General features: G+C 45.1%; 1 protein-coding gene across 2 annotated transcripts in view; it reads left to right on the forward strand.

The window, feature by feature from the left end:
- Positions 1–12,257, forward strand: part of YIPF1 (Yip1 domain family member 1) — a 34,420-nt gene that overhangs the window by 19,368 nt on the left and 2,795 nt on the right. Inside the window, exons 8-9 of one of the 2 annotated variants that reach the window (XM_007128163.3) lie at positions 305–487; positions 4,522–4,653. In XM_007128163.3, the coding sequence (XP_007128225.1) occupies positions 305–487; positions 4,522–4,611 (273 nt within the window). In that variant the 3' untranslated portion in view covers positions 4,612–4,653. The remainder of the gene's footprint in view (positions 1–304; positions 488–4,521; positions 4,654–12,257) is intronic. The other variant, XM_028489380.2, reaches the window with a different exon arrangement.

The following is a 12,257-nucleotide window of genomic DNA, read 5'->3' on the forward strand; positions in this document are numbered from 1 at the left end:
CATCATTATTTCTAGCCTAACACTGATGTGCATCTGGAAAATACCCCTTGAATTTAGAAGTTTAGTGGGAATGGAGGCCGGGGAGCCAAGTGCCTTCCCTGGATCTTGAGCCCTTTGTTAGGAAAGCGTTCCCCTCAGTCTGCACGCTGGTGGCATTTCTCTGGGCTGTTCTGGGAAACCCGAGTGGCAGTGAAGGCCCAGCTGCTGACAGGCTCCTGGACCTTTATGAACACGTGTGCCTGGAACGAACAAATGCCTCGCTGAATGCCTCCCCCAAACCCTCCCCGCCCTCCTTTTCTTTCAGATACTGTGGATCATCCCCCAGAAAGTGGTCCGCTGGATTCTAGTTATGATTGCCCTGGGCATCTCAGGCTCTGTCTTGGCAATGACATTTTGGCCAGCAGTTCGTGAGGACAACCGACGCATCGCATTGGCCACAATTGTGACGATTGTGTTGCTTCACATGCTGCTTTCTGTGGGCTGCCTGGTATGGTCTCCTTCCGATGCTCTTCCGGTGCGCTTTAGATGCACATGCTAAGACCTCAAACTGTTAGACACCACGGTTCTTTAAAAATTGGCTCCATGAAATAAATATCATTTTAAATAGACTGTCCTAGATGAGAAATAATAGTCATGAGAATTTGATTATAATCTCTGACTTCACCTAACTTCTGAAGTTTGGTTGAGATTTGGTGTCTGGCCAGAGGAAGTAGGGGTGGATGAGTGTCTACATATAGAGCTGGGGAGCGCAGGGTCCGGGGGGGCGGGTGTTCCACCTCTGGATGCTTTTACTGGTTTTCTGCACAGACTCAGAAAGAGTTTCGAAATTCAACGTTTCATAGGTAGAAAGCTCGGGAATGACGTCAAAACAGGAAAAAGTTATCTTTAAGATGAACGACATTTAAAACAATGTTTGAATTAATGTGTTTAGGTATCTTTTTAGGGAAAGCATGTGCTTTTGAGTCAGACAGGCCCAGATTGAAGACCAGCTATGTCACTCTCTGGCTGTATGAGCTTGGGCAGGAAACCTAACTTCTCTGAATCTGAATTTCTTAATCTGTAACATGGGTATAATAGTTCTTGCCACAGAGGGATGTTCTGAGGATAAAATAAAATAACACATATAAAGCACTTAACATGGAATTTGTCCCATAAATGCCCATAAATTAGATCCCTTTCCTTTGATCCTAAGGAGACATGTTCTTTGTAATTTCTGTACACATTGTGTGTAAAAATTGCTGCCCATGGCCTTAACAAGGCCTGGTATAGGTTTTTTAAAAAATCCAAATCCAAGAACGTTAAGGTCATGGCTGCCCATAGGAAGATGTTCACATAGCACATGGCCAGACCCTTGGTCAGGCTTTGAAGTTACAGGAGTAAAGATTTCTTTGGCACTGTTGGATCTTGAATATTTTCTGTAGACAACCATGGTCTCAGTAAGTGCTTTAATAAGATCCCAGTACTTTGTCATTGAACAAGTCTCATAAAAAGTGCCAAGTTCTTGATTGACATGCATTTTACATATGTCTAAGCTTTAACCCCTTGAGACAGCAGAGTGACACTACTAATGTCTGGCACTTGGAATCTCTGGGCTGATGCCTAGAAATGCTGCTGTGACCTTCCTGTGACCCTCCTGTCTGCTGAGGAAGAATGTGCTTTGCTCTGTGACTAACTCTCTCGCTATAATGCCCCTCACTGGCGTCTTCCCATCTCTCTTTTGAATTTTGAGTGTGTGTGTGTGTGTGTGTGTGTGTGTGTGTGTGTGTGTTTTGTACCTTGTTAAGAAGTTGATGAGGGGAAGGAGGCAGGAGAAAGGCATTGCTGTGTTCGGTTCTGTAAAGACTAGAGAGGAGCAAGGCAGATGGGGCTATGGAGCAGGGAGGTGTTGTTGTTATTAACACGTTTAATTTGGTACTTGTGGCCAGGATCTTTTACCTCCTATGCCTACTCCTCCCTTTTGGGGTAAATGACACAGAAGTTAGGGTTTACCTGCCCATCTTGCTACTCAGGAACTTTCTAAAAGAGAGCATCATAATGAAGTAGAAAGAGCACTGGGCTGCGAACTGCTTAGCATTAAGAGCCTAGGCTCTCAGAACTCAGAACCTGGGTTTCCTCATCTGTCAGGGAGACGCATATTTCGTGGGCTTTTGTGAGACTCAGTGAAATGGCTGTGAAAGCCCTTCATATGCTGTGATAGTTCCTTCAGATGTAAAGAAGTTATTAAATGAGCCCTGTGTCATCAGAAACTGCCAGGGCCACTCTGCTGCCTGTTCCTCCGAGTGCCCCAGTAAGAGCGGTCCCAGGCCACACCTCTAGGGACAGTGCCCTTTCGTTGGTGCCGCTCCCTGGCATCTTCCCATCTCTCTCCTGAACTTCTTACACACGCATACACGGTTGAGAAGTTGGAGGAGAGAAGGAGGCAGGAGAAAAGACATTGCCCTGTTCAGTTTTAAGGGACTCAGGTGAGTGGGGCAGATTGGATGGTGGAGCAGGGAGCTAATCGCAGGTGTAGGACTGCTTCTTGGACGGGAGGCACAGTTTTCTTTCCTCGAGGAAGGGAACCATTTGTTTAGCCAGGGGCCCACTGGGTCTGGGGTTTTGTTGTCCACACTGGAGATGGCCTCCTCCTTTCTCTTACAGAGGAGATGCACAATGCAAGAGGGCGGAAACAGACATTAGGAGACGGGTTTTAGTCTCAGCTCCATCACTCCCTGCTTTTTTGCTTACTAGTTCACCCCTCTGGACCCCCACCTCCTCACTTAGAAAAAGAAGTAAAGATGTTATCACAAGGATGAATGATATGTACAATTATTATCACTGCAAAGGCAGGGAGAGGAAACGGCAGGGGAGTTACTTGAGCTGAGGGGCACTGGCTGAACCAGACAGCTTGGCCTTCTCACTGTCCCCTGGGGAACACGAATTGATGTTTTTGCCTTAGTGCAGTGAAGCATATGACAGCCCAGCACCTGCTGTGGGTCCCTCGGTGCTTGTACTTGTACACGATCTCTAAGTTGGTCCTGGAACACACCTGGCAGGGAGACTAAGGAGGCACTAGAGGTTGCATCCTTGGCTGGTATGTTTGGAGATGCACAAACCTATGTTTGAGGTGATACTGCTCCGAGTAGAGGGTCTGTGCCCTAGTGTTTGTGGAACTAATTATTTTTATTTTCGTGGATTATTTTTTCCAATCCTTTCATTTAACAGATAAGACTTGTCCAAAGTCATAGTGCGAGTTCCTAGCAGAGCCAGGTTTAGAAGCTGGGCTTCCTGGCTTATTCCATCCGGTGAGGGTTTCCTCCAGGAACCTGGAAGATAGTCGTTGTTCTTGCATCCTGGGGGCTTCTTGGCTCAGTGCACCTGCAAGATAACTGGAGGGGCCCAACGCTAGTAGCATGGCCTCTGCCCCTGCTCGGGTTAGGGACCATTCTTCTCCTTCCTCGGAAAACAGCTGCTGGAAGGGGCCTTGGGGAGGAAGGCTTTTAAAACTACTAGAATTGCCCAGGGGATGTGACAAACTAGATGGAGTCTGCAGCTAGGAACTTTTTGAATTGGATTGTTGAAGAGTTAACTCGAAATAGGAATTACGTTGGGGGAAACTCCAGCGTGTTGTGTTGGCGCCCCCTTCTGGCTGATAGAGAGCAGAGCTGGTGAGATGGCTCTTGACTTGGTGGCTTTTTATCTTTTTTACCTTCCTGAGGCCCCGGCTCCAGGGGCGAGTCATGCGCAGGCAGTGGTCCCTGATTTACTAACGGGTTCACCGGTCCTTCGAACAGCCCGAATTCAAGGCTAGTGAGATTGGTATTTTCCTGGGCTCACGTTAGGCTTCTCAGACCCCGAAACAGGTGGGAAGATCCTCCCTGATGTTTTTCCGTCTTCCACCTCCTTCTGAGTTTTGATGGTTAAATTGTAGATGGTAAGTGGAAGCACTTATCAAACCTTCATTTCCAAGTTGAAGAATTAAGAGGTAAAGCCTGCCTGGCACTTTCTTTGAAAGGTCTTTATGGGGAGCCGACTGGTTTGGCAGCAGTCTACCTTGGTTCAGTTCATTAAGTATCGATTGTTTACACAGTGTGCCCGGCCCTGTGTGAGGGGCTGGTGACGCAGAGACAAGAAGGACACGGTCTTTGGAGGAGAGACTGTGGTGATTAACAGCTTGAGCTTTGCAGTCGGAAAGACCAAGCATTGAGTCCTGGCTGCACCAATTGCTGCCACGTGCACCTAATCGAATGGCAGCCTCTCTGAGCCTCCGTTTCTTCATCTGTCAGATGAGGGTAGTGATAACAACCTCACCGAGTTGTTATGAAGATTAAGTCATAGGTAGCAAGTGCTTAATGGTAGCAAAATTTAAAAAGGCAGTCTCAGTCGAGTAAGAGACAGAAACAGAGACAGTTCAGTGATGACCAGTGCAGTGGGGGAAATGTAGGGGCCACGAGAGCCCAGAGGTACTGTCAGCATGGAGTCTAGGACAGGCACCTGGACCATTATTTATTAACCACCCTCATGGGTCTCCTTTTCCTGCAGGCCTACTTTTTTGATGCACCAGAGATGGACCATCTCCCAGCAAGCACAGCTGCTCCAAACCAAACAGTTGCAGCAGCTAAGTCCAGCTAAAGGGGAAAGTGAGCGATTATCTTTTCATCTTCTCGCTATGAGGTACAGTAAAAATGGGCAGGGGCATCAGTCCTGTTGCTGTTAGCATCAAGCACTGAGAGCGCCAGGCCCTTCCATCTGTCTGCATGATTCAGTGTGGTGTGTGTCCCTCTTGCTGAGGCTTCAGTTAGGAAGTAGACTCATCCGGCTTTACACATTTGGGAAACACGAGCTTTCAGATTCTTCTGTAAGAGGAGTTTCCTGCCTTTTGGCCCCAGCATCCCCTCTCCTCTACTCCCTGTCCCCTTCCCAGCAGCACAGCATGGGTTTGTTCCATTTGATTACAGTCTTGTGTTTTTCTCCAGTTTCTCTGTGACTTCTCAGGCTGGCCTCAGACCCTGAGTGTGACTGCTCTTGAATTACTCATGCAGTTCTCCGAAGCTTACCAGTTCTCATGCCCAGTTTGTTCTTGGGCCTCTTTGATGATTCCACTGTTGGTGGTTAGCTCAGAGGGTCAGAGTACAGGAAAAAGACCCTGTTCTTCCATGGCTGGTCTCTCGCCTCCCCGTTCCACCTCCTCCGTGTTCTGAGCCTGCAGCCATGCTGAGCTGCTTGCCATCTCCAGAACACATCCTGCCTTTGCACTTGCTAATCCAGTTGTCTGAACTGTTCCTTCCCTTCCAGCAGTCATGACTTACCTGTGAACCCATTACACCCTATATTATACATCACTTTATTAGTGGTGCTCGAAACACCAGTCACTCACTGTCAGTGTGTCTATCTGCTTATCCATTTGTTCACGCATTTATTCATCCATTTGTCCTCCATGTACTAGGGTGTCTCCCCATAAGAACAAGGAATGGGTATTTCTCTGTTTCTTCATTGCCCACCACATGACGTGGTATACAGTGGGTGCTCAGTAAATGCTTGTGGAATGAATGACTGAAGCCACACTCTGCACATGATCTCACTGTGGGCCAAGAACCTTTACTCTATGTTGTAATCATGGGCTGACCTTTCTGCCCAAGCTGCTGTCTCCCAGAGCAACAGGGTGTGGTGCAATGACCAGGGCCTTTAGAGTCAAACAGAATGAAAATCCCTGCCCTACCATGTAGGGCACACTAGCAGTGTGCCTGGGGCAAGGGGCTGACTCTTTCTGAGCCTCAGCTAACTTACTATGAAATGAAGATGATACAGTCTACAGGCAGACCTCGGAGATATTGTGGGTTCGGTTCCAGACCACCACAGTAAAGTGAGTATTGCAGTAAAGCAAGTCACATGAATTTTCTGGTTTCCTAGTGCATATAAAGTTATATTTACACTATGCTGTAGCCTATTAAGTATGCAACAGCATTATGTCTAGAAAAGCGATGCACATACCTTAATTAAAAAGTATCAATACTTCATTGCTTAAAAAAATGCTAACCATCATCTGAGCCTTCAATGAGTCCTAGTAGTAGTAACATCAGAGATCACTGATCAGAGATCACCATAACAAATAGGATAATAATGGAAAAGTTTGAAATATTTCAAGAATTACCAAAATGTGACCCAGAGATGAATGCTCTTGGGAAACTGGTGCCAATAGACTCGCTCAATGTGGAGTTGCCACAAACCTTCAGTTTCTAAAAAAACAACAATATCTGCAAAGTGCAATAAAGCAAAGAACAATGAAGTAAGGTATGTGTGTGTATTATATTATAAGATTGTAGTGAAAGTAGAGATCGTGTTTATAAAAGCTCCTGGCACATAGCTGGTGCTCAGTAATAGAATCAAGCTGCTGCCCCTCTGAAAGGGGTTAGTAATCTGCTGGAATTTGGTGGTTCTTACTGACTTTACTGTCACCCTTTATTTCCTTTTTGTAAAACAAATGGAGATTTTCCCTCTTAGTTGAGGAATTTAGGTTGCCGACCCTGCAAGGTGACAAGATGTGATTGGTCAAATAGAGGCCTCTTCAGTTGCCTTGTTGGTGCGACAGTCATCCTGGCCAATGGCGTGACTAGGAAACCACTGTAAATGTCAGAGCCCGAGTTCCCTGCTTCCTCTCTTCGCATTATAGGTGATGCTAGAATCGAAGGTCAGAGCCCTTGGAGATGGGATGTGCTTCCCTCCTCTTTTTACAATAAGGAAGCTGAGGCCAAGAGAGGACAGTGCCCTGCCCAAGGCCAGGTTTGGTAGCAAACTAACGTGTATATCACATTCTATGTTACAAAACACCGTCCAGGTCACTCTCATTGGCCGCTCTTACCAGCCTTGTTGTCCCCACTATATGGATGAGGGAAGCTGGGCTTTCTTAGAGGCAGAGCTGGGAATCAAACCCAGGTCTTAGAGAACCAATTCCTGAGGTTTTTTTCCACTTTCCCACTTTTTAGGCTGATGTTCTTTTTCCCACGAAAACTTGCAGGCTCCCCTGCCGACCTTTGGCTCTTTTGGGGGTGGGGAACACCTACTTTGCTAATCTAGAGGTCTCCACACTACTTTGATTGCACAACCTGTCAGTTAAGAATTTGAGGTCTGTATTTGAGGACTATGTCTGCCTAACAATATTGCCACAAACCTAGCAGCTCAAAAAACACACATTCATTATCTCACTGTCTCTGTGAGTCAGGAATCTGGGCGTAGCTTTGCTTAGTTCTCGCCTCCTCCTTCTCCTTACTTAGCTCTCACAAGGCTGCACTCAAAGTGTTGCCTGCGCCGGGGTCTCGGCTGAAAACTGGGCTGGGGAAGGATCTTCTTCCGAGCTCACATAGTTCTTGGGAGGATTCAGTTCCTTGTGGCCTGCCAGACCAATGGCCTCCTTGCTGATGGTCAGCTGGAGGCTGCCCTCAGTTCCTTGCCACATAGGCCCCTCCATATGAGGACTTTTACTTCATCAAAGCCACAAATGGAGATAATCAACAGAGACTCTGTTAGGAAGATGCAAGTTACCGTCTATGTAATGTAATCACAGAAATGACATCCATCACCTTTGCCGTATTCTTTGGATTAGAGGCAAGTCACAAGTCTTGCCCACACTTCAGGAGACAGGACACATCAGGGCATAAATACCTGGAGGCAAGGATCATTAGAGGCCATTTTTATTTTTTAATTTAATTTAATTTAATTTTTCAGCTTTATTGACGATGAACTGACAAAACTGTAAGATATTTAAAGTGCACATTGTGATGATTTGCTATACATGTACATCATATGGAGGCCATTTTAGAGTCTCTCTGCCACAAGCACACACCTTTAGTGACACGTTTATATTTGAAGCATTTACAAAGACTGTTGTTGTCAATCCATATAGTAACTATTAAAGCTTAATTCCTTATTTTTTGATGAAAAATAAATATCGATAGACGTTCTAATATTTTGCTCCACTACCTCAGTGGGTTGTTTTTGGAGCCCACTGCCTTAGAATGAGCACGTGGTAGGTTGTTTGCATTACTGTTGAATTAATTATCTGCACACTTGTCCAGCTCATCCTGCAAGTGGACTCCATTGACTGTTAGCAGAGAAGGCCCCAGAGCAGGATGGATCTTCATCTGAGGTCCATGGGGAAGGGACTCTTATTTCACTTGGACTTGGCCTAATACCCGCCTAGCACAGATAGGGCGAGTGCTTCGTTAATTGAGTGGGTGGAGGTGACTTTGTAAGATTCAGGCAAGAGTCAGGATGTGGGCTTTTACCAGAAGTGCCTTGGCTCACTGAGTTCTGGATCATAATTTACTTCCTCACTCAATGTTTATTTGAGGCCACTTTGTGGCCTCTGTGAGCTGGGCACTGGGGACCTGCAAAATCAGATAGAGTCTGCCTCAAGGCGCCTTGGTCCATGGGTAAAACAGCTCACCAGATAAGGACCAGGCGGTGGGCCAGACTGTGTGAGAAGTGCCATGGCCAAGTTGTGAGTTGATGGGCACTGTGGGAGCACAGAAACACTGACTCATTTGGCCTGGGGGAAGGCTTCACAGAGGGGGTCTTGCGTGAGCAGAAAGCAATTAGTTACCCGTTTTTCTGAAAAGAGTAGTCAACTTCCCGTGGCTTTTGGGAAAGTGAAGACGTAGGCTGTTCATTGAGACACAGTGATGCGCTGTGGGCTCACATCACCTAGAACAAGAAAACCTGAGCTCAGCTGCAGAGGGACAGAGGTGGAGGACACAGTGGCCACAGCTGCCTGGCTCTCTGCCTTGCCTCAGAATACCTGACATCAACCTGGAGAGGGGCTCTCTCGGCCTGCTCCCGGGCTGAGACTTCATACATACGGTTCCTTCCATACATTTTGGTTATGAAGTCTCCAGACCAAGTGTCCCAGGTGCTATACACCTTCAGAGAGTCAGAAGCTGGCATCTTGGAAGATCCTGGCCCTTAGGGCCCTCGCAGACCTCCCATCCTGATTTACACAGATTTGGTACCTATGGGCTTTGCTCAGATCTATAAACTTGGGTATCAGTGTCTCCATTCGGGTATCAAGTCTCTAAATGAGATAGTGACAGACAGATTCTTCGGAGCCTCCCTGGCAGAAGCATCAATCGCTTTGCCAGTGAGAGGGCTGTCCAGAGCCCTGAGCGCTGCAGATTTATGAGCTGGCTGTGCCTCCCACTGTAAGCTGTGGACTCCCAGCTTTCACTGGAAAAGAATGACTTCTAATCTCACGGATAACTTTCCTCATGTAAATCTGTGCAGTGGAGGGCTTAGCCTGGAAGGGATTACTGGGAGAGCATTAACCCCTTCTTTCCCTAGAACCTCAGGATCACGAGGGAGCCTCCAATTACTTGTAATCAGGGAAGCTACCCCTACGTAAGTCATTGAGACATTATAAAGAACATCTGGCTTTCTTCTTTCCTTCCTTCCTTCCTTCGTTCTTTCTGTTTTATATTAACTTATCACCTGAGGGCCAATGCCATTTCTTCTCTGAGCCAGGACCCTGGTGAACCTAGGGAGTCTTACTTTGGCTTGAGGGATGGAGTATCTGAAGGACTGTATTCAGATCGGGGCTACCTTCCCAGGGGCAATGACAAGTGGCTCTGGCCAGAGGAGGACGGCCAGCAGGTAAATATACCGCAGTGTGATAAGGGCTTTAATAAGGGATGAGCAGAGGACTTCAGGAGACTCCTTTGTAATTAAAACCCTCCTGATTTGATACACAGGGTTTATATGCAATTATCCTTTCACTTACTCATGTCAAGAGTTCATTTCATAAGCCAAAGCTTCAAATGTTCTTACTAGATTTATACACATCAGTTCTTTTATTCTGAAATCAGCTTTAACTCAATGAATGCTGTAATCCCCTTTAACACAGTGTCCAAACCGCATGATCTCACACCATAGCTAACACTGTTTTCTACAGCCCCTTATTCTTTTCCACACCATGTCGGGAAATGTCCCTTCCCAGAGAATCCATTTTCAGTTCCTGGGCTATTTCTTTTTCAGTTTTCTTCTTTGTTCCCTTTCTTTGAGGAAAATTGGGAGAACCTGGGATGGTAAGTGGGTCAACACAATAAATTTTTATTCTTTTATTTGACTTATTTAGTGGAAACGTTTAAACATAGACCAAAGTAGAGTGAATAGTATAATGAATCCCTATGTACCCCTCCCGTCTTTCAGTTTCAACAGTTGTCAACTCATGGCCAGTCTTGTCTCATCCATATACCCATATATTCCCCACCTCTTTCCCCTGTATTATTTGGAAGCAAATATAGAACATCCTATTATTTCATCCATAAACACTTAAATTCTATATCTATAAAAGGTACTCTTTTCAGGGACTTCCCTTGTGGTCCAGTGGTTAGGACTCTGCACTTTCACTACCATGGGCCCGGGTTCAATCCCCAGTCAGGAAATAAGATCCCACAAGCCATGAGGAATAGCCAAAAATAAATAAATATTTTAAATAAGAGGCTAAAACAACCTTTAAAAAAAAAAGAAAGATACTCTTCAAAACCTAATCATAGTACCAAAATCACATCTTAAGAAATAATAACTCTTGGGGCTTCCCTGGTGGTCCAGTGGGTAAGACTCCATGCTCCCAATTCAGGGGGCCCAGGTTCGATCCCTGGTCGGGGAACTAGATCCCGCATACATGCCGCAACTAAGATTCCACATGCCGCAACTAAGAGTTTGCATGGCGCAGCTAAGAGTTTGCGTGCCACAACTAAGGGTCCGCATGCCGCAACTGAGTCCACATGCTGCAGCTAAAAGATCCCACATGCTGCAACTAAGACCCAGTGCAGCCAGTGCAAATAAAAAAATAATAAATAAATAAATAAATATTTTAAAAAAGAACTCTAATATCAAATGCATTTCAGTGTTCGAGTTTCATATTGCAATTGGGTGTTGTACCTCTTAAATGCCTTTTAGATTATAGAGTCCTACTCCATCTTTCTCTTTCCCTTTGCCACTTATTTGTTGAAAAATCATTTATCCTATAGTTTTTCACTGTCTGGATTTTGCTGATTGTTTCTCCATGGTATCATTTAACATATAGCTCTGTCCTCTGTTTTCTGTGAATTGGTGGTTGTATCTAAAGGTTTGATCAGATTCAGATTGATTTTTTTTTTTTTGGCAAGATTACTTGATATGTGCTGTAAAACCCTTCCATCCATAGACTCGTAGTGTCTAATTATCTCTCTGTCTTTTTGATATTAGTAGCCATTAATAAGCAATGCCTAGACCCATTAATTCAGTAGGGGTTTCAAAATGGTGATATTTCAGTTCTATCTTTCCTTCTTTATTTATTTACTGGAATACTTCTTTAATAAAAATTTCCCTTCATCTGTGTGGTTCCGGTGATACAGTTTATATTAGAAAAGCAAGATGAATGATTTTTTTCTCTTTATTTACCTGCCTTCAAAATAGTAGTTGGCTCACTAGGATCTGCAGCAATGACCAATTAGTTTCAGTCCATTGCAAATACTATGCTTATTGATGCTCAAATTGTCCTGTATTTGGCCACCGGGAGCCTCTTCAGGTTGGCCCCCGAGTCCTGTCGGCACGACCCTAGGAGTCTCTGATAACTGCCTTGTTATCTGTTATGACCAAATGTTCTAGGCTCATTTTGAACTTTTCCTATCCCAGACCCAGACTGAGCCATTTCTCTAAGGAGTCCTGGTTCCATTCAGGGAAATAGTATTTCCAGGTCACAATTTGGATGCTAGTGGTACTCACTGCAACTGGCTTAGTCATTGTTTTCAGGCCTTTTCAATGTTCAGAGCTAGGAAATATGATTGTTGTTTGCTTGATAGAACATATGTTGTGAGTTCATACTGATACTTCCAATTCCTGTTTCGTACAGTACTAAACTGCTTGTATCTTATATTCATATCTCCTTTCTCCTGTACTGAGGATCTCATTTCTCACTGACACCATCAATGATAGAATTGGGCTATCACATATGTACTTACTTGTTTTATCCCACTGTGCACTTACAGGGATCTAGTAGTAAAAGTACCAAACTACCTCTAATTACTGGAAATGTTACTTTAAAATCTTTGAAGGGAATTCCCTAGTGGTCCAGTAGTTAGGACTTTGCACTTTCACTGCCATGGCCCAGGTTCAATCCCTAGTCGGGGAACTAAGATCCCGCAAGCCGTGAGGCGCAGCATAAAAAATAAATAATTTTTTTTTTTTTTTTTTTTTTTTTTTTGGTGGTATGCGGGCCTCTCACTGTTGTGGCCTCTCCCGTTGCG

This window comes from Physeter macrocephalus, chromosome 4 (genome assembly GCF_002837175.3).
Source record: "Physeter macrocephalus isolate SW-GA chromosome 4, ASM283717v5, whole genome shotgun sequence".
Taxonomy (NCBI): domain Eukaryota; kingdom Metazoa; phylum Chordata; class Mammalia; order Artiodactyla; family Physeteridae; genus Physeter; species Physeter macrocephalus.